Here is a 22,991-nt window from a genome sequence, read left to right on the forward strand (position 1 = left end):
CTGGCCGGCTGGGAGGGGGTCGGGGGGAGTGGGGCTGGTCGGGGGAGCGGGGCTGGCTGGGGGAGATCATGGGAGGGGGGAGGAACTGGTTGCCAGAAGCAAGGCTGGGGCAGCAGGGCTGGACAGGGGAGATCAGGAGGAGAAGCAGGGTGGGAGGAGGGGTGGGAGAGAAAAGCGGAGCGAATCGGCCAGCAGGAAGCAGGACTGACCCAGGCACACGCAGAGCCGGGCACATGAGTGAATCTGGTCCCAGGGATTCCATTTTGGCCCCCTCCCCCAAACTCTCCCTTGAGTAGTTGTGAACTACCTGGCTGATAGACACTATGGACTGATCCACCTAATTATAATAAAACTTACCTAATTAGAAAATACCAGACATTTTAAATACCAGGTATTTTCTCAATTTGTTTCCTGGACAGAACCCTTGAATACAGCACTGGCCGGTACAAAACCGGACACCTGGCAACCCTCCCCCTCCATGCACCCTCCCTCCTAGCCAGATATCCTACCCCCAGTCTGCTCCTGCTCCTGCCTCCCAGAGTGTCCATGCAGCACCGGGTCCCCCAAGCCCTGGCCCAGGCTGGGTGGAGGATGCAGCCGGGTGAAACACTGAAAATGTATTCATTTTTAATTCTTTTTTTTATATGCGTTTATATTTTTGGGCTGCAAAAAACAATACTGAAAAAAAAATGGGTTCCAACTGAAGTAAAAGGTTTGGGAAACCCTGGTCTAGCCAGCTTTCTATCCATTTTACAGTGCATTTATCTAATCCATATTCCCTTAACTTGCTGGCAAGAATATTGTGGGTGACCGTATCAAAAGCTTTGCTAAAGCTGGCACAGAGGGCTTTGGGAGGAGCAGAAACAACTTATTTGCATATTCATCATTTGCTTAATGAATATGCAAATGAATGTTACCAGTCCTCTAAGAACCCGTGAATGGATTTACTGGTTCCCATGTCAAAAAGTTTGGGAACCCCTGGTGTAGTCGATTAACCGATAAGCAAAAGTTTATAGGTTAATGCTATAGACTACATGCATCCCCCTTCCCCCCTCCCACCAATAAATATTTTAGCAGGCTGGCCAGCAGCCTGGCTCAGCGCTGGCTTGTGATGGGTCCAGGACCTATCCCTGCTGCAGCTCTGCATTTGAAGTGTATTAGGAGCTGAGAAGGCAGGCAACCTGGCTCAGTTCTGGCTTGCGCCAGGTCTGGGAGCTCAGACCCACCCCCCCAGGGATGGGCAATAATTTTTGCCCTGGGGGCCACTTAAAATTTTTTTGAAGTAGCCCCAGGCCACCCCAGACGGGGCAGGGCCTAAACAGGAAGGAGTGGGGGAGCCCCTTTGCCCCCCCTTTCCACTAGGCACCCATGCCCTGGAAGAGGCTTGGCATGCTCCCCCAATCAGGACCTGGGGGTGGGAGAGTGCAGGAAGCCGCCTCCTGCCCTGCCGGGGCACAGACATGTCCCCCAACTTGCCCCAGGTCCCAGAGTGACTGTCGGCTCCCTGCATCCCTGATACGAACATATTGACTAACTCCAGTTAATTGGCAGTTAGCTTGAATGAAGTCCACAGGAGACAGATCTTCAAGATTATCTTGGCCGGGGTAGAGTGCCAGGGTCAATTGGAGAGTGATCTCTGCTCAGTTTTGGTGGGTCACCTCAAGACCCACTAAAATGGCTGCTGTTGCATTGGTTTCTGTTGCGTTGATGCTGGCTACATTGCAGATGTAGCCTCAGTTTCTTGAAATTGAGCATACGTGCTTGAATATTTTGCTGCACTACAGACTAAGTGCTCAACATCTTGCAGAATTATGCCCACTGTGGCCACTGGGTCACAGCCTCTAAGGAAACCAGTGAAGGAAAGGGGAGGGGCTCTACAGGAAGACACTTCTGTGAAAGCTGAAGAGGAGGGAGGCATGGTTTGTTTATCAGTCGTGTAGATCAAAGTGCTGGTTCCACTTACTGTCATGCAAATCGTAAAAACCTAGTAAGAAATAACATTGGAACGTTTTCTGTGTTTCCTTTCATTTCTTTTTCAAGTAATTTGCTTGCTAAGCTAAATTGCAAGAATATTGTAGCAGCTTATCTGAGGCATTTCATGGTACAGAGTTTATTGGCATAGTTCTTTCTGTGTGAAGAAATGCAGGGTGGGTAGCCTGGGGGAATTCCAACAGTAATCATTTTGCTAGTTAGGGTGACTGAGCAGTGCTGTTCAGTAAGTGTAGGGAGAGCCGGAGGGGGAGGGCTTGGTTAAACACTTGGTCTGACGTTGATGTAATCTTGGGCAGATTTTTTTTTTCTTTTCTGGTGGTCAGAATGTGGATGAGATGACATTCACATGTGATGGTGAAGGCCAAAGCTTGCCCCTCTGTTGGTGTAACCCTTGTCTCCATCAGCATTCTGTGGCACAGATCTCACTTCTCCAATTGGATTTTAGTAAATTCTTCCTTTGGTTTTGTATGTTTTTACTGTTCCAAAACAAACCCGTTGAAAAGCCCTTTGTTTTTCTGAATTCCAGAACATTAGATCATCTTGACCAAGAGAGCTATTTTGAATTACACTGGCTGCTTTGTGTTTCTCCTATTTGCTGGTAGGATGACTTCTTGAGGATGCTGCACATGCAGACCCTGATTGAGTTGTGATGACCAATGTTAAGTGGTTCCTACCTCTCAGCTGTAAGACTCTTGGGAGAGCGAGGCTTTGTCTAAACTTAAAAGTTTAAAACACAGCCGAGACAGAGTTTTGCACCGAAAGTGTGGCCACTTGCACAAGGGCTGGGAGAGAGCTTTCCCAGCACTGGAGGTAAACCACCTCCATGAGGGGAGTAGCTAACAACCTTATTCTTAGTGCTCACCTTGTGCACATGGGTGCTTTGCAGTGCTGTAACTTGCTGCACTCTAGGGCTATGTCTACACTGGCAGCTTCTTGCGCAAGAACATCTTGCACAAGTGTTCTTCTGCAAGAAGTCTTGTGCAAGAAAACGTCCACACTGCCATGTGCGAGCTGTGCTTTTGCACAAGAGCACCCATGGCAGTGTGGACGCTCTCTTGCGCAAGAAAACTCTGATGGCCATTTTAGCCATAGGGCTTTCTTGTGTAAGAAATCCCTGCCAAGCGTCCACACTTCCCTCTTGCGCAAGAGCTCCTGCGCAAGAGGGCTTACACCTGTTAAAAAAGAGCATAGCTCTTGTGCAAGGAGCCCTCTTTTACCACGCTGTACTGTAAATTTACTTGCGCAAGAGGGGGTGGGCAGTGTGGACGCTCTGCAGATTCTTGCGCAAGAACGGCTGTGCTTGCGCAAGAAGCCGCGAGTGTAGACATAGCCTAGGTGTATTTTCTCACTCCCCTCAGCCAGAAAGTTAGTGCCTTAAAGTGTCAGTGTACTAGCCTTAATTTCTACAAACTGCTGCTGCCAGCCGTGTTTCCCCTCTGCAAAATCTGATTTGTCATGAAGAGTAGCAGCATTGTGAATACATGTAAAAGGTAATAACAGATGCTTGTGGGAATGAAAGAGAAACTTTCCTTCATACCTAGAACCCATAAAAATGTTCTCTAGGCAAGACAGGCTTTACGGGGCCAAGTGTTGCCCTCATGCAGCTAGCCTTTTTAAAGGATCCCCTGGTGTTGCAAGCATAGTCAGTCTCTGGTGTCTTTACATAGGCACCTGGGTGCAGGCTGCCTGATCCTGCATCTGCCATGCATCTGCTTAGTTTCGTTGACTTGAGTGCAAAGCTAAGCATATGAGTTTTTGCAGGATTGAAACCTTGCAAGGTGAGAGGTACCTCAACGCTTCAGATGAATGCTTCTGAGCCTTCTTCATACTGTAACCCCATGTTGCAAAAGAAGAATTTTTTCCACACTGTCTTCCCATCTAGCCACAATAGGAGTAGGGATGTTAAATTGTGGTTTATCAGCTAATTGAGTAGTCAATGGAATTTCCATCGACTACTCAATTAGTCGATAAGGGGGCACTCGCTACCCCTGCCGAGGCTCTGTAGTTTAAATGTAGCAGGAGTCGGGTGTGCAGCAGCCTGGCTCTTACTACATTTAAAATGCAGAGCTACCAGAGGAAAGGGGTTAGCTCACACCAGCTCCGGGATGCTGCAGCTCTGCCCCCCTGCACCATGAAGACGGTGCTGGGGGGAGCTGTCTTTTAAGCCAGCTCCCCCCAGGAGTGGCTTCTACTTCCCCCATCCTTCTGCTGCTTCTGAAATAGAGGCAGCAAGGGTTGAGTGAGTGGTCGACTCCCTTACATCTCTAAATAGGAGAGGGCAAAGGCACGTTCCAAAGTCTGTTTGTGGCCCCTGGGTTAAGATTCTGTGCTAGACAGACCTCCTGTTTCATGTAGGCTTTGATTCTGTTTTATACAGATTCAAGAGAGGAGTCTCAGTTCATACAATGTGCATTTGTTATGTTCAAAATAGAAGGTGGTTTTTTTTTTTCTATTTTCAGCATAATGACAGGGTGGGAACTTATTCATTGTTAAGTGAATAAGCTATTTTCTCTGCCTTTCAAGTGTCCTTTAGGGAAACATTGATGCATTGTCCTCCTCTGGAATTACTGAGGCTGTATGAACACTGCCAAGTTTTGTAGCAAAAACTGCCTTTTTGTGACACAACGGTGAGTGTGTACACAATGCAACGCGACTTTTACTGGGGAAAAACGCCCAGTTCTGGCAACAAAAAACTTCCACCCTTACGAGAGACATTTTTTCTTTCCCCCTCCTTTTATTGTGGACAAAGAGCCAGTGTAGACTCTGCTGTTTGTTTTGTTGACAGGATTCACTTCTGCCATTATCCCACAATGCCTGCCCTGATGGCTCTGCTGAGTTTTGATCTCTGCTGCCTTGCAGGCATGCGCCCCTCCCCTTTCATAGCTCCCTTTAGGGAACAAAGAACAAATCGTTGGACTGCTCCTGTTCTACCCTGCACTAGGAACATGGGTGTTGGGTGAAAGCCTATCTGGGGGAGGCAAGACCCATCCCACCCTCAGTCCGATCCTGTCTGGCCATGTAGAGAACCGGGACTATTGTGATGCCCCCAGCTGACCCTCCCCAGTGGCAGGGAAAGCCGCACTGCCCCCACCGTGGCCCCATCCCCTCCCCCTGCCAGGCTGCTGAGCTGGACCACCTTCCCTGGGGGCTGGAGAGAGCCGGGATTCCGCGCTGCAGTTCCAGCCTTTCCCAGCGGCAGCCCCAGCTTCAGGCGGTCGGTCATGTAGGCAGTTTTGAGAAATCTTTGCCTTCCCTTGCCTACATTACCAACTGCCTATGACTAGGAACACACAAGCAGGCAGATTGCTGCCACTGTGGGTGGGGTGCAAGCTGCTGTGCAGCGCTGACATTGCTCAGCACAGAGAGCTCCCAGAGCTGCTCGTGGCGCTGCTCCCTGTAGGTGAGGTGGCTGTGGGAGAACTCGGAGCTCTGCCTTTCCACAACACTGCCCTGTGGGATACATACCCCCAGTGCATTGCACATACCATCGATGATGGTGCCCCTGGTACGGACATAATCTGTTGATAAAGGGAGCAAGTCTGGAGCCTCTGGCAATGTTTGCTTTGTCTTTTGAGTATCAACACAAGTTCTCTTGACAACACTTAATAGCGTAGATGTGGGCTGATGGCGTTCTATAGGGACAGTGTCCCTCCTGGCTTTAAAATGAGTTTTGCCGTTTACTTTATGAGGCTGGGATTTCTCCATGTGAATCTGTGAAAATTGATTTACCCATCCCATTTGTAAGATTGACAGACTCGAAACCCGTTTTATTTTGGCCCATAAAAGTTTGGTTATGCTACAGGCAGGACATTCAGCTGTAACATTCAACCCATAACAGTTTAGTGCGTCAAGGGGAGGTCCCCTGCTACTGGCCCCCAGCTGGCCTCCCCTCACCGCTGTCAGTCATAGCCACTCCCCCAACTGTGCTGCCACATTCTGGCAGCCCAGACTGCCGCATCCTTGGCCCCACTATCAGGACTGCTGCGGGATCCCTGGCCACACTACTGTGGCTACCACAACCCCATTTGTGCTTCTGGGGCCACCAGCCCTTTTGCCTTTGGGGTTTCCAGCCAGGACTCCCTGGTCCAGGAACATCAGTTGTCCTGCCAGACCATGGATGGGGCCAAATGAGGGAGTCCCAGTTTTTGGGGGTCCAACCTGCATAATGGAACAACCCATGGCACTTGTCTTGGAGCCCAGGTCAAATGACTCCAGCTCATAGGTCTTGAGCTTCATGGCTAAAAATTGCTGTGTGTTAAGTTAACAGGTTCAAGCTGGAACCTGGGCTCTGAGATGCTCCTCATTGTGAGACTTTGCAGTGTATATGTATCCTATGAGTGATCTATTTCTAAATGTCTTTTGAAGCAAGAGGCAGGACGTTTGACAAAATAAGCCATAAGGCTTAGTCCTGTCTGGCAAAGTAAATATGGTTATGTCCTAGGCTTTGAAACTAAAGAATCTTTATGATGCCCCATCAGCAATTTCCCTAAACAGGTAATATCTTTTCATTATTTAAACTGAACTTGTACAGTTAGTTTTAACTTTTAGAAGTGTGTGTGTGTGTACAGCAAATCAAGACCTGGCTCATATTAGAGAAATAATTTTTGGAGGTGGGCGTTTTTCATAACCCAATCCTACTATGCTCCCATGAGTAAGTCATAAGAGCTCTTGAAGTGAATGGTGAAAAACTTGATTTTTTTAAAATTCTATAGAACATATTGATCCAACTCTTCATGCATTGTATAGTATAAAAAAGGGGGGGGGACAGTAACTGCAAATGGACACAATGTCAGTTAATGGACTCTGCCTTTTCTCTTCCACTTCCTTGAAAATAAATTTAAAAATCAACACTTTCCCATTTATCATGCAAATGTGCAGAAGTCTTGCAACACAGGGTTAATTTAAATGATGGCAATTGAAGTCAGGAATAACATTGATTTTAATCATAGATTTTTTTTTTTAAATTTAACGTTTCCATTTGTACTTGTTACTTTTAACAGTGCATTCTTATTGGTTGACTTAAATCAATGTGTTTTAAAGGTTATAGCTAACGGTAGCCTTTGTAGTAGATTTGGTATATCTTTTTGCTATTGCTCTGTCCTAGATACATTTATTTACACCAGTATGTAGTTTGATATTTTCAGACTCTAATTATACATTATTAGTTTAAACTATACAGCTTGACCTCAAGAGATTAGATGTTTCCCTGATGCCCCATCAGCAATTTTCCGAAAACAACTTGACAGATATTAAACTTTTTTGTTCTGTTGCTCTGAGCAATTACAGGTTCTGAGGCTTAATTATTCAGTACCCTGTGTTGCAAGTTCTTGTACACTTGGTAGGTATTTGCAGGATAGGGCCTTTCAGTTATTAAAGCCTCTGATTGATATTTGAGAATCCCAGGGAAGTTTCTAAATTCAGGATCATCTACTTAAAACACATGAGCTTCCTGACTCGTGAATCCGTGGAATGCTACATGGTTTAAAAAAAGCCCGGGAGGGATGCTCTTCTGTTTACCCCTTTGGATGTAAACAGCTGCAGTTGGCATGTATCTAAAGGCTAGTACTGGAAGCTATATGTGCCCCTAATGTTTATTTTGTTAAAATTACACGGGTGCTGACTGTAAAACCAGTGCACGTGTCATTAAAAATCTGCTTTTAAGGGCTGGAAGATGAACTCGTGCTAAACATCATGATACTCAATTTATTTACTGCACGAAAACAATTTTGAGCCCTTTAAAACACAAGAATCCTTGTTATTGAGTCCAAGTTAGGAATATGGACTATTCCCCTTTGCACCTCCCACTGAACATGGGTCTTAATTCATTATGCTCAAGTGTTAAAAATCAGGGAATGTGGCATTAGTGGCCCTTCACATGCCCACTCTTTGTTTTATTGTTTGTTACGTAGGGCCTAGGGACCAACCGAGAACCTTATGCCCTAATGCTGGGCTCTGTTCAGACCTACAGTAATACAGTCTTCACCCTAGAGAGCTTGCCTCTTAGAAAAAGGTTAGTGTTACAATACAAAAAGCACCACAGTTTTATTTTTTTAATCTGGGAAATAAAGAAATAAGGTAACATTTCCTTTATACCCTAACCATACAAACTTAACTCTGCATGGGTGTTGAGAGGAACAAGGCTATCATAATATGGAAGGGGCAGCATTAATTTATGTGATTGCAGCAGAGTTTGAGCAGCCATTCTTCCAAGGTGCACATGACTTAGTGTCCTCCTTGGTGTGTGGCTAGGATTTCTCAGGATCCTTACCATGGCTGTCTCCTTAATGTATTGGGAAACCATGCCTTTCAGTATGCTCTTAAGGCCAACAGATTCAGGCTGTGTTATAGACTTGCATTCAAGAGTCCATATACAATCGGTAAAATGCTTTCTTATAAAGCATTTACATTTTTTGTTTGAAGCTTACTGTTACATTGTTCTGACTTACTTTTGCAGGCCAACCTATGCTTTGTGGACATAGACAACCATTTCATTGAACTGCCAGAGGATTTGCCCCAATTCCCCAATAAGCTTGAATTCATTCAGGAAATCTCTGAGATCCTAATGGCTTTTGGAATTCCACCCGAGGGAAACCTGCACTGTAGTGAAAGTGCCTCAAAGATGAAAAACCTCCGAGTATGTGATATAGTTTCTGATAAGAGAAATGGGAACATAGCTGGGTCACCTCTAAATTCCTATGAACTGCTAAAGGAAAATGAGACCATAGCAAGGCTGCAAGCACTTGTGAAAAGAACAGGGGTGAGCCTAGAAAAGGTAAGTTATGGAATTGCATGTATTCTCTTTGGGAGCTGTACTGTTGGATTGTGGTGATTGGCAAATGAGTGAGAGGGATTTAGGGAGTGATGGTCTAAACACCTGGGCCTTACCTCACTAGAAATAAATGTACTTTTAGTACATTAATTAACCCTTATTAACATCCTAGTATAGACAGAGGTGAGTTGTTTGGATATGGTTGAGGTTAACTCTTTGGCTCCACCAAACGTTTGCCTTGCCCTCTTGACATGTTAAAAATAGTTGCCTAAGACACTAAGATCTTCCACTACACTGGGGTCCGCCACTTCTGGTAGTGTCTATACAACAGGAAAAAGTGCATATGTGTCAACACTGATTAGTCGCCACAAATAACACGTAGAAATTGATGTGTTGGCATTTCCCTGCTTCAGTTTCTCCACCTGTAGAATGTGGATATTACCGTACCTGCCTCAGGGATGCTTGGCGGTTTTATTCATTAATATTTGGGCATTTAGGGCCTAGTTTTCAGAGATACTGAGCATGTATGGCTCAGAGAATCTCAGGACCTCTAAAAATGGGACCCTACCAGCCTATTATTGAAAGGACTCAAAGGTTTGAGTTTTACGTTTTGGATATGGAGGGAAGATTCTCTCTATAAGGTTTGTTTGTCTTGCATGTTTAAATTGCTCCCCACAGATATCCCCTTTTATCAGGCTGGTTCTTGCTTGTGGTGCTTAAGTTAGTATTACAAGAGGGGAGATTAAATGAAGGAACTGACTGCTGTAGGACTGCTTTGGGGAGTAGAGCTGCAGTGGGGGAAAGAAAATTGCATTAGGGTAGAAAAGGTAAGCATTCAGCTGTTGATACTAGACTCTCAAATCAGTTCTGTTTTCTCAGATTTTTCTCTTGCATTGTTTTTTCTTTGGGCGGGGGGCAATTGTGAAGAAGCTTTTGTTTTGCTTATTGCATTGGCAAATAGTGGGAGTGTCCATCTCCTGTGAGTTTCTGTGCATTCTGGCCTCACTGCACTTTCCTCCATTTTAGAAAATTGTTTCGAAGCTGCCCTTCCCCATTTACTAATTTTATGTAAAAATGTCTGATTCTGGATGTAGGGGCATAACTTCGGCAGTTTTTTCTTTTTAAATTGTTTGGTAAACAAAAACCAATCCTGAATTGACTAGCCTGTAGTGCCTGGCTCTGAAGCTAGAAGTAATTTCAAAATTTTAATCACTACATCTAGGATAGAGTCGGAAAGAACTGGAGAGAAATCATCATAGAATCTATGGGTACAGCTGGTCTTTGGCTAAAGACTTTGTACCAAACACTGAAGCTTGCTAGTGTCATCAGTGTGGCTTAAAATGCACTGGATAGCTGTTGTATGTGGGTGCAAGTCATAAAGTAGACTAATTCCATGAAATTATTTATTATAGTACTACATCCCAAAACTGAGTCGAGATACATGAATATGCACTCTTCCAGAAATTGTACATAGTTGGTCATGACTGAGATTTTCATAGTTTCTTAATGAATCGGTCACCCAATTCCTGTTAAAATTAATGGGAAATGAGCCTCCAGATCATATGTGTAATTTAGAAAACCTCAGCCCATGTCCTTTTTGAAATGACATTTTACTGCATTTTTTTGGCTGTTGGAGAAGGGTATGGTTTTCAAATAAAGGGTGCCAGAACTTTTTTTGATTATGCACCTCTTTATTAATATGAAGGTCAATACATAATGATTTGGATTAGTAAGAAATACGGATTTATGATCCACCTGAAAAGTGCATAATCACCTAAAAATGTGTGGATAATAAAGTCTCATGTGTCTTCATAAGTGTTTTTATTTAAAGAACAAAGAAAGTAAATGATCTCTGTGTTTTCAATATTTTATCTATCTTTTTAAAATGCTCATTTTTAGCATTTTGAATATTAATGATTGGAACTCTAATCTCGTATACTAACAGGTGAATTATTAAATGTTACTCTCCTTGATCGCATTGTTTAGAATTTCATGGGTTATAGGTTAGAATATTTATTGGAGAAATGACAGTTGGATAACAAAGTGGGCCTTAATTCCTTATGTACCTAAACCACCTATGAAGGTAGGAATACATTTTGTTCTTGCATGTTCTCTTACTCTCTCAGTTGGAAGTACGAGAGGAGACCAGTAGCAACAAGGATCTCAAAGTTCAGTGTGAAGAAGAAGAATTCCGGATTTACCAGCTGAACATTCAAATCCGAGAAGTTTTTGCCAACCGTTTTACGCAGATGTTCGCCGACTATGAAGTGTTTGTCATTCAGCCCAGTCAGGACAAAGAGTCTTGGTTTACCAACAGGGAGCAGATGCAGAACTTCGATAAAGTAAGTTAGAAAAGAAGGACAAAGCATAGTCATATTTGTTTAAATAGTTATTACTGAAATCTGAAAGTACAAGTTATTAGAGGTAGTCAGAAAATGGGGCTGGAGTGGGAAAGGTATGTTGTGAACATTTTAGTTTCTTCACTGAACCCTTCCAATCAACTGTGAAAGAGCTGATTATTATTACTTTGATACATTATCAAATGTATACATTTGATACATTATTCTACTAATGCTGATACATTATTCTACTAATGGTATGTATTTGATTTGAAGATCTTCTAGTGCTGGTGGTAGAGGACAAAATGAGGTAGATGACAACAGGTTCTCCTCAGCTCCCGTAAGGCTCAGATTCCAAGAACTAGCCTGCGGAGCAATGTTGATTGAGTTGTTTTTAAAACAGTAGCATGAGCCTGTGTTGGTCGACCTGGGCTTGAAGGCTCGCTGCCACGGGCCGGGAAGACTTACGTTCTCGGATTGATTCAACTAACGTCCACTGAAGCCAGTGAAAAGACACCCATTGACCTCAGTGGGCTTTGGTTCAAAAAATAAGTGTATAATGTGTATATACAGTCTTGGTTTAGCCACAAGGGGAGATCAGCTCAGCTAAAATCTCAAAATGTTGGGTTTTTCTAATGTCCGTTTTATATTTTTGTTGTAAATGAAGTGCTGAAAATAGATGATTGTCAGGCAAACTAAAAAAATGTGCATAGTATATTTTTCAAGATGGAGTTGGCATGCAGAGTAAAATGGGACAATGTCTCCAACCCCTTCCCTCCTCAAAAACAAAAGGTTTTAGATGTGTCTCAAACTCTTCAATATGTCCTTGGTTAGAAATATTTTTGCTTAAATGAAATACAGAACTGTAACAGAGTATCATTCATACATGTATAATATATAAAAAAATAAAGTTTGTCTCTTGTTCTTCACTAGGCATCTTTCCTATCAGACCAGCCTGAACCTTACTTGCCTTTTCTCTCAAGATTTCTGGAGACACAGATGTTTGCATCTTTTATTGACAATAAGATTATGTGCCATGATGAAGATGACAAAGACCCAGTTTTGCGAGTGTTTGATTCTAGAGTAGATAAAATTAGATTGTTAAATGTTAGGACACCAACTCTGCGCACATCTATGTATCAAAAGTGTACTACCATTGATGAGGCAGGTAAGAGTAAATTTCTTTTACAAGTAAAGTGATTCTCACTAGCATCTTCAAAATTAGACAACTTGTTAAGATAAGAAATTTTATCTGCCATAATTTGAAGCTAAACGTCTTAGAGTTTTAAAAACAAAAGAGAAGAGTTGAAGAGTGAGGCTCTGGTGTAGGAATAAATTCTCATGGAAAGGGAAATGGGAGAACCTGAGATAGCGAGAGAGCTCTTTGAGAGAGATCTGCAAAGGATGAAATCAGCTCTGTTCTCCTCATCACCTGCCTGAGGATGGGACGTTCCCAATAAGACAAGCATCTCCCTGCTGTTGGTTGCAGTCCTTTGTTACAGTAGAGACTTGTTCACTTTTAGAGCACTGGCTATCTGTAAAGTTACATGCTTAAGAAATGTCTTTTTTTTTTTAAAAAAACTTTCAGAGAAAGCTATTGAGTTAAGACTTGTGAAAATAGATCACACTGCAGTCCACCCACACTTGTTAGATATGAAGATTGGACAAGGAAAGTATGAGCTTGGGTTTTTCCCTAAACTTCAGTCTGACGTACTCTCCACAGGACCTGCAAGCAACAAGTGAGTATGCAAACTTTATAGTGCTTTGGATATTGGTGACATCAAAAGCATAAGCCCAAATTTAAGATGTCAAAAATGCAAATTTAATCACTTTTTCATGAGAAATGTCAGAATGACACTAGAATCTGGTGGACTCTCCAGGATCCTTTTAGTAAACAAATTGAACCAAGGAGGCCATTATTGCAGTAGGGACAGAGTTCAAGTCTTTACGTGACTTTAATTGATACAGATTAAAAGAGAGTCCTGTGCTACAGTTCAGTTATGAGCTAATGGCTTAACACAGGTCTACTCAATTTTGGAAACCCTGGGGGCCACAGTGATACTCACAGCACATGCTGAGGGCTGCAACTTAAGTGTGGTTGCATATACATGCAAATATATATGCAATAGCTTCTTTCACACTGATGGGCATGAATACAAAAATTAAAGTAAGACTACACAACACGCAGGCCCCATTTAAGTCAGTTCTGCTGATATTAATAAATGTACTATTTACCCTATTTCCTCCCATATGACAGCACTTTTCATGAGCAATGACAATGCAGTAATTTAACTACTAAACTGCAACAGAAGCCCATTATATTGACTACTTGTTTGTTTTGGTACCCACTTATGGACAGTGTGTTGAGCCCTGCATAAACTCAAACTGCACCGCAGGCCGCAAACAAACTGCACCACTGGCCATGTGTTGAGTAGTCCTGGCTTAACATACGGGACCGTCTCATAATGTGGGAGGAAAGAGGTAGAAGTGATTAGTAACTGCAGAGGTAACCAAGAAGTCTAAAAGAAATGGAAACTAGAAACTAAGTGCCCAAGACCATGTTTTTGCTTTTTCCCTAAGAAGATATTCTTCCAGGAAGATTTTATTTTCAAACATCACTGGTTCGCTACTTACAAAGAGGTGATAAATACAGTCTTCCTTGTGTGTGCTGGTAGCTAACCTATGTTTGGCACTGGTTCTGGCATGCCTCTTGCTAATGCCCGTTGTCAGTGAGTATTTTTTGTAATGTGGACAGACCCTGTTAGCAATCTAAAATGGAAACCTTTGCTCCTCTGCAGCTGAACTTTTGGTATCTAATGAATAATCTTGTTTGATCTGTAGATGGACAAAAAGAAATGCTCCCGCGCAGTGGAGGCGGAAAGATAGACAAAAACAACACACTGAGCACCTACGTCTTGACAATGATCAGAGAGAGGTGAAGACTGTTCAGTAATTGTACAATATGATTTTTATTACAGAAGTGTCACTTTCTTCCCTGCAGAATGTCAAATCAGTTACTCCATACTAAACCTCAGCTATTCCTTATTCTGATCTTTCAAAAATTAGAGTAGATCCTCAGCTAGTGTAAAATGCATAGCTCCATTGACATTAAAGGAGCTATGTCGGCAAGTCAGGATCTGTCCCATGAATATGAAACCAATGGTAAAACATGGGAATTAAGTTGCAGTGGTTAAATGTCGCAAAAGTCCGATACCAGTATGCAGAGAGATGTGCATGATCTGATTTAAGTCTTGGGCTGCATTTGAAGGGTACATTGTTGAAAGTGCTGATTTTCAGCTATAAATATATTGCTTTGGGAGGATTCAAAATAGTTCCCATTTTATAAAAAGTGATGTTCCTTTGATAAGTATACTTCTGTGTTTCGAGGAGAGGGCCTGGCCTGAAATGAATAAATTCCAAGAATACTTATGTGAACCTTTAAAACTGGTATTAGTTGAGTCATATGATACCAGTTACTTAAGCAAGAACAAAATATTTCTCTGAACTTCATTGTACAAAAAATATGGCAATGTATAAAAAACATTTTTCAACTGTTTCGATTTATTTTTTTGATATGTGCTTATATATAAACAAATTAGGATACACTATTTTATATTGGGTTGAAGAATCATTTAATTTTGCTCTTGTTAAAGTTTATACCAAGATGTTTGCAGGAAACAGATTTTTAAAATATATATTCTTGTTCGTTCACTCCATTATTATATGTGAACAATGATATGAAAGGTTGAACTATATTTTCCATTATAAACCTTATTTTCCAAGGTTTTGTGACTTGGTCATAAAAATTGTAGTTGGAGATAAAATTGTCACCCCTTTTTTGTAACCATATTAAAAAGAAAAAAGGGTTTGTGCACTTTTAAGATCTACAAATAATGAATATGTACTGCTTTCACATGTTGTGTATTGTGCTATTTCTCATTGACATCTTCCATTTAGAAGAGGCAAAAGAAAACTGAGTAGTAGGTAGTTCTTACATTGCTTTTGACAAATACGGTGATGACACATATGAACCATGGAGGTATCAAATTGTAATTTATACATGTAAAGAGTCACTTCCTGCTTTCCTGGAATTTTTTTTAACTAAAGCTGAATATACTTGGCAAATGGTTAATTATCAGAGATCAGCTGTCTATAGATATGTCTAGACTACAGGCTTCTGTCAACAGGGGCTTTGTCGACAGATATTGTCGACAAAGAGCGTCTAGACTACATCCAGTTCTGTCGACAAAGCAAGCCGCTTTGTTGACATGAGAGTGTAGACGCAAAGGGCAGTGTAGATATAATAACGGCTTCTGTCGACAGAACTCTGTTGACAAAAGGTGTTATTCCTCGTAGAATGAGGTTTACCACTGTCAATAAAACTGCCGAGTTCTATCGATGTTATGTCGACAGAACTCGGCAGTAGTGCAGACGCAGGTATAGTTTTGTCAACAAAAGGCCACTTTTGTCGTCAAAACCCTGTGGTCTAGACACACCCTGGCTACATCTACACTGGCATGAAGTTTTCCATTAAAAGAATTTTCGGAAAAGCGCGTCTAGATTGGCCACAGATGCTTTTCTGCAAAAAAGCCCCGATCACCATTTTCGCCATCAGGGCTGTTTTGGGGAAAATAAATCTCTGCTGTCTACACTGGCCCTTTTGCGCAAAAGTTTTTCAGAAAAAGACTTTTGCCCGAACAGGAGCAGCATAGTATTTCCACAAAAGCACTGACCATCTTACATGAGATGGTCAGTGCTTTTGCGGAAATTCAAGCGGCCAGTGTAGACAGCTGGCAAGTTTTTCTGCAAAAGCAGATGATTTTGCAGAAAAACTTGCCAGTCTAGACACAGCCCCTTAATATGTTAGGTAACTAATATATCTTATGAAGCATATTGTAAATATGTGTGCAGCAGATGGAATTATTCTGGCCTCACTGTAGATACTTATTAGTAACTCACTTTAGATACTTACTTGGAGTGATGCCAAAATGTATTGGTCGCATTATATCTGTGTGGAACCCCACTCCTGTAATTCCAGATTTTCCCCATTAGTCTGTAACAGCCATCAGGGATTAATTTTGAGTGATTTTTGAGGAGAATAGTGGTGACCCTTGTGGCTGGTAGGCAATTGGTAAAAATAAAAATTAACTTGAGCACCTGAGGCAATTATCTAGAAAGAAACATTGAAATTGAGATTTGACAGCTGCTAAAATTTTGTGAAGCTTCGTGATGAGAGTGCAGTAAAGGATGTGATTCTTTTAAATTTTGTATTTAATTTAATCAGTTATGTCTAAATGCTTGTTTTGCGCTTTACTTTATTTAAGCTTTCATTACTTATAGGTTTTATTTTGCATATTTATTTATTGGTCTGAGATTTAAATGGCATTGAATTGTTTCTTAATTGTTATCTTTTCTGTTTTTTGCATGCATGCTTTTATTACTTCATATTTGCTTATCAAACTTTTGCTTAACATGGGCTGTCTGTTTGCTACCAATCCTCTCCTGCCAGCATCTGGACTTTTCCTTGCCTGAGCTTCATTTGCAACTATATTTAAACTGGGACCAGCATGATTGGCCTTTCAAACCCTCTATAAAATCTGTATCAGAGCTTTACCTGGTATGTCCTATGTCTAATGTGATCTGTAGTAATGGCATCAACAATGCATAGTTAAATATACGTATTTCATTGTTCTTCAGCCTGTTTCAGAAGCTGGATAAAGTGTTCTTTTTTCTTTGCCTTTTACAAACACTATTTATTCATTATGATGTTTGAAAGATTTCAGTCAATCTCAACCCAAAGCAATCAGATACTGCCCTTTCACTAGTGTTGCTGAAATGTATATTGGAATACCGCAGTGGTAGATCTTTCAAAACTTCATGAGTCAAGGAAATACGCTTTCCTCTAAAATATTGATTGTTCTTTTTTAGATTTGTAGTATTTGATCTGGTTCATAATAGACTACTGCTTCAGTTATTATACTCCTTAGTGTAGCTTCTGCCTTTAGTCAACCGGTTAAGTATGTCTACACTGCAGTCTAGTTAAGACTCACTAAATCAAGCTCAGAGTCCACCCTGACCAGCGTCCGGTACTCCTGCTTTTGTGAGGAGTAAGGGAAGCGAATGGGAGTATTTGCTCCAGTCAGCCTCCTGCGGTGTGGACGCTGCCAAGCTCGGCTTAATGTAAGCCAACTTCAGCAACGTATTCTACGTCAGCAGTTCCCAGCTGCTGGTCTGCTGGCTGCCAGGCCACGGATGCTCTGGGAACCGGGGCTGGGTATGCTGCCAGCGCCTTCCTGCCTGCCATGGCTGTTGGGAGAGGTGCCACGCGGAGCCCAGCAAGGCTCTTCCTGTGAAGCAGCTCAAAGAGAGGTCATTTGGGTGGTACTGCGCAGTGCAGGTCCAGTCATGCCACACCGTGAAGGGGTGAGTGTGACTCCCACCTGGCATGGTCTGTCCTGCCGTGGCCCAGGCTTGGTGTGACAGGCCTCCCTGTCCACTGGCCTCCGTGCCTGAGCCCTGCTCTGGTCAGCAGGGGATCTGCAGGAGCCACTGGCTCTGAGCCGGGCCCGTAGTCCGCACAGGCTGGCGGGAGCGGCCCGGGACTGGTGGCACAATTCTCCCATGCAGCGCCATTGCTGGGGGCTGCAGCTATGCAAATGCTGAGCCGTTCATCCCTGTGCAACTGCCCCCACACACTGGGACCTGCCACTTCCTGCCCAAGTCACTGCGTGGGTCACTCCAAGCAGCCTCTTTCCCGTCTTCCAGCCATCTGTGCCCAGCCCTCAGGCTGCTGGGTTGTGGGTTTTCTTATGGATACCTGGTGCATGCAGCAAGCAAGAGAAGATTAAGCTATTGATTTTTCATTAGGGGTTTAGTGTCACATTGTGTGTCCAGGTAACCCTGACACTCATCTGCAGGAAGGTCAGCATACTGCTCTTCGAAGGATGCCAAAAACAACTCTCCTACTCTTTCTCTGATTTGATCTGCTTTACTACAGGAGTTGTGGGGAGAAGATCTGGTTCGTTCCATTCTGCTTTTGAGAAATGCAGATGATCGTTTTGTGTAAAGGTCTTTTCTGTGAAACTATCTTGAAAAAAATCATATACAACTGAACTAACTTGAGCTTACGCTTCCTTGAGCCGCCCTTCACATTAATGATAAGGAAGATAGTGAGAGCAGACCCCTCCCCTGCCTGGGGCTGGTTGGCTGAGAGGTGGGGCAGGACATGCCCCTCCCAACAGCCACAATGGGAGGAGAGGCGTTGGGTGGCATACCCCAGCCCTAGAGCCACCGCCACCCAGGCAGCAGTGCTCAGCTGGGAGGCAGCTCAGGGCTATGTGAAGAGAAGCAGGGCAGGTTCTGGGGGTGAGGCTAGTGCTGGGGAGCTTTGGAAATGGGGGGGGGCTCTGTAGGTGGGGGCTGACACCAAGGGGAAGTGGGGTGTGCAGGCAGGGGAGCTGACACTGGGGGGCTCAGGAGCTGGAGCTAGTAGTGGAGGGGCTACAGGGTAGGGCTGGCATTGGGGGGTCTGGACCTGGGGCTAATATTGGGGACTGGGGGCTGGTACTAGGGGAGTCTTGCAGGGGTCGGGTGCAGTGGGGATCTGGCACTGGGGAGGGTCTGGTGGTGGGGCGGGCAAAGTTGAAGCCAGCTGTTCACAGCGGCTCTGGGGGTTGGGGCTTTTGGTGGCCCAGTAAAATTTTATTTGCATATTCATTATGTACATAATGAATACACAAATATGCAAATAAAGTTTTACTGGGCCACCAAAAGTTTGTGAATGTGTTTGCTGGTCTACGGTATAAAAACGGTTGTGTAGCTGGATATGTGTACAGGCAGTCCCCGACTTAACGCGGATCCGACTTATGTTGGATCCGCACTTACGAACGGGGCTTTTCTTGCCCCAGAGCTCACGGGCGGCGGGTCGCCACCCGTGTCCTCCGGGGCGAGAAAAGCTTCTCCCAGTCTCCCTGGTCTGCTGGAGGGGGGTTCAGCAAAGCCGCTGGACCCCCCCAGCAGACCAGGGACACCCGAGCAAAGCTGCCGCCTGCTTCCCGTCTCCCTAGTCTGCAGGGAGACGGGGAGCAAAGCCTTGGAGCACGCCAGCAGTGGGACAGCCGCGGCGCGCCTGGACTGTCCTGCTGCCCACGTGCTCTGCGGCTTTGCTCCGCGTCTCCCAGGTCAGCAGACCAGGGAGACGGAGCAAAGCTGTGGAGGACTTGGGCGGTCCCGCCACCCCCGTCTCCCTAGTCTGCTGGGGGGGGGGGGTGCAGCTAGTGGCCCCCCCCCCCCCCAGCAGGCCAGGCTTTTCTTACCTACCCCCGGGGTAGAGCAGCTGGGGGCTGCCGGTTTGGTCCCGCAGCGCCGCTCCGGACCAACCCAGCAGCACCTGAGCTGCTTTGCCCCAGGCGTCCCCAAGTCAACCGCTGCTGAAACTGACCAGCGGCTGACTACAGGAAGCCCGAGGCAGAGTTGCTCTGCCCCAGGCTTCCTGGAATCAGCCGCTGATCAGTTTCAGCAGCAGCTGACTTGGGGACGCCTGGGTTTCTTAAGTTGAATCTGTATGTAAGTCAGAACTGGCATCCAGATTCAGCTGCGGTTGAAACTGATCAGTTTCAGCAGCGGCTGACGCCAGTTCCGACTTACATACAGATTCAACTTAAGAACAAACCTACAGTCCCTATCTTGTACGTAACCCGGGGACTGCCTGTACATTAAGCCGAGCTGCTGGGTTAAGCTGCTATTTAATTGCCATGTAGATGTTGACGGGGAGGCAGACTGCTCTGGGACTCTCTTGGAGCAGCCTGAGCTCAGCTGTCTATACTGCAGGTAAACAGCCCCTTGGCCCAAGTCAGTTGGCATAGGCCAGCTGCAGGGGTCTAAGTGCAGTGTAGATATACTGTCACCCTTGCACCTTCACCTAAAGCATCATCACTTACCTACAAAATAATTTAGGAAACCTGTTTTTAGTAATATCAAGTATGTCTAGTTATGATTACAACAAGTCTTTTTCTTTTCTGAGGGGGAGGGGGAAAAAAAAACACTCCATACTAGTAGAGGGAGAAATTAAAACTATGGGTCCAAACAGTTTTGTGTTGTGTTGCGTGTTGTGTTTGCTAATTGGGTAGTTTAAATGGGATTTTAGCTCAGTTAAACAATACAGTAAATGTCTTTATCCTTTATAAAAGAGCATTCTTCTGAAAGATGTGATCTTTTCCCCTCTTGGGCATGAGGCAGCAAAGACAGATTAAGTTTGACACTGATTCATAGCTACTGTGTACCATTTTGTCACTCTTGGTTTTGGGTACATTTGTTTTTTCTGTCTTTTTTTTGTACAGAAGTATATCCAAGAAGCCAGGAATCTGGGCAGCACCATTCGTCAGCCTAAGCTGTCTAATCTCTCTCCATCAGTAATTGCACAAACAAACTGGAAATTTGTTGAAGGTTTACTGAAGGAATGTCGAAATAAGGTAATGTAGAGAAAATGACTCTTCCCCCCCATCTCTCTGGGCTACAGTTAGAAAAACTGTAGTAAGAAAACCTCACCTGTTATGCACACACAAATTCAGATGTATGCATAATCTGAAATGGGTATAAACTGTCCCCTTTGGGCATCTGTATGTCTCTTTTAATAGATAAATGGATGTGTTTTTAAATATCTGGGAAAGATGGGAGACTTTTCATATTAGAAGATCTATTATACAGATAAAATTAGAGAAATAAGAAAGATCAGATGCTCTGGTAGGTTTTTGTTTTCCAGCCAGTCTAGGATTGTTCCCAGCCATACATTTTCTAGTCCTTAAATGCCGTGTTGTGAGAATATTTTTAAATAGTTCTACAAGAGAGAAATTGCAGTGAAAAGCTAGATTCCCTATTTAATTGTTAAAATGAAGTGAGCTAATGAACTGCAGAAAACACTCCTTTCCCATGAAATCTGGCCCCAGTTTGTAGAATTTTGACTAATTATATTTGAGTACACATCATCAAAGTTAATTTGTTGTTTCATGTAACAGTAAAAAGAATAACTCTTTAGAGAAAGGTAACAAAAATTATTAGGGATATGGAACAGCTTCCATATGAAGAGAATGGGACTTTTCAGCTTGGAAAATAGATGACGAAGGAGGGATATAATAGAGCAGTGTTTCTCAAACTGTGCTCCGCAGAGCCCCAGGGCTCCACGAGACTTCTCCAGAGACTCCGTGAGGTTGACAAACTGGAAAACCTTCAAAAGCATAATTGAGAAATACCTTGAACTAACGCAATTAACACACACTGCTGGGGCTCCACATACATTTTTACACATGTAAAGGGCTCCGGAGCCCAAAACGTTTGAGAACCGCTGTGATAGAGGTCTATGAATCATGGCTGGTGTGAAGAAAGTAAATAAGGAAGTGCTATTTACTCCTCATAACATTGGGTCACCAAATGAAATCAATAGGCAGCAAGTTTAAAAATAACCTATAAGAAAGTATTTTTTACACGACACAGAGTCAACCTGTGGAACTCCTTGCCAGAAGATGTTGGGGAGGCGAAGACTATAGCAGTGTGCAAAAAGATGGCTACTAGCCATGATGAGCAGAGATAGTGTCCTTTGCCTCTATTTGCCAGAAGTAGGGAATAGGCAATGGGATCGATCACCTGATGACAGCCTGTTTTGTTCATTTCCGCCAGGGCACCTAGCATTGGCTGCTGTTGGAAGACCAAATATTTGGCTCGATGGACCATTGATCTGAGCCAATATGGATATTCTTGTGTTTTGTAAACTCTTACATTGGTCCCTGAAGTCAGAGTTAAATAATTTGGACCATTGTGTATAATGCCTGGTAAAAATGATACATTTTTATTAAGTGAATATGTAAGCCCCACAGTAGGGATGTTAGCTAACATGTATTTGTGCAAACTTGTAACCACTGGATTTTTTTTTTTTAGAGGTTACATGTTTACATGCAGTCTGGTGGGTGCTGCTCCTCTTGGGCAACCGGCTCTTAAGCTGGCTCCCATCTGCCCCCTGCGCTGATGCCTCTGTAGGAGTGGGGTAGGGTAGGCGGCTTGAAAGCCAGCTTCCCATGTGTACAGTCTCTCTCCTGTCCTGTCTTTTCCTCCCCCCGCCCCACCTTCTGCATTCGCCACCCTCTCTGGCTGGGAGGAGGAACAGGCGGCTCCGTGGGAGCTGAGCTGATACGTGGAGCAAGCTGGCTTCCCATGTGTACTGGATCCCATCTGCACCCCTCACCTCCTGCGTTGCTGCCCCCTCTGTCAGAGAGAGCAGCACAGTGAGTGCAGGGGGATCCTGGCACCCCATGGGCACCAGCTCCCACCTGCCCTCTCGTAGATGCCTCTGATGCAGAGACAGCAAGCGGGCGTGCATGTAGTCATTAAGATTAACTGATAAGCAAGGTTTATCGGTTAATTGTGTAAACTACTACACGCTAACACTCTGTGCTTTGTTCTTTGTAGGGCAGACCTTCACTTGGTATAAGCTGGCATATCTCCATTGAAAGAAATGGAAATACATTGATTACACCAACTGAGTATCTGGCCCTTTGATTTTAACTGTTCCATTATGGGAGTAAGGCGCCATTGGATGTGAGAAGTTTGCAAGTAACAGGCATTGTCAGAATGTCAGAGAGAGGAGGAGTGGATGCTAGCTGAGCCCATTATGAAAAGCATGATCTACTGTGTGAGTTTAGGGGAAATGGATACATCTAAAGCTAAAAGATGAGAAAGGAAGCACATGATACGTGTCTGAGCTTGGAGGTGATCACATAAAAAGGGTGAGAACTACACCGTGCCAAATTTTGAAATCAGCTATTTCAAATAAGCTATGCAATGTGTGTAGTGCAAATTGCATAGCTTATTTCCAGGTAAGGGTGCAGTGTAGACTCCCCCTT

General features: G+C 43.8%; 1 protein-coding gene across 7 annotated transcripts in view; it reads left to right on the forward strand.

Annotated features, from left to right (window-relative positions):
• DENND5A (DENN domain containing 5A) overlaps positions 1–22,991 on the forward strand; it is a 139,292-nt gene that overhangs the window by 76,894 nt on the left and 39,407 nt on the right. For 6 of the 7 annotated variants that reach the window (XM_075927961.2, XM_089778631.1, XM_075927962.2 and 3 more), the window contains exons 6-11: positions 8,447–8,764; positions 10,888–11,103; positions 12,034–12,268; positions 12,689–12,839; positions 13,942–14,035; positions 20,439–20,570. In XM_075927961.2, the coding sequence (XP_075784076.2) occupies positions 8,447–8,764; positions 10,888–11,103; positions 12,034–12,268; positions 12,689–12,839; positions 13,942–14,035; positions 20,439–20,570 (1,146 nt within the window). Of the gene's footprint in view, positions 1–8,446; positions 8,765–10,887; positions 11,104–12,033; positions 12,269–12,688; positions 12,840–13,941; positions 14,036–16,609; positions 16,718–20,438; positions 20,571–22,991 lie in introns of all 7 variants that reach the window. The other variant, XM_075927965.2, reaches the window with a different exon arrangement.

The sequence above is a fragment of the Pelodiscus sinensis genome, chromosome 5, assembly GCF_052426305.1.
Source record: "Pelodiscus sinensis isolate ZL-2025 chromosome 5, ASM5242630v1, whole genome shotgun sequence".
NCBI classification, from domain to species: domain Eukaryota; kingdom Metazoa; phylum Chordata; order Testudines; family Trionychidae; genus Pelodiscus; species Pelodiscus sinensis.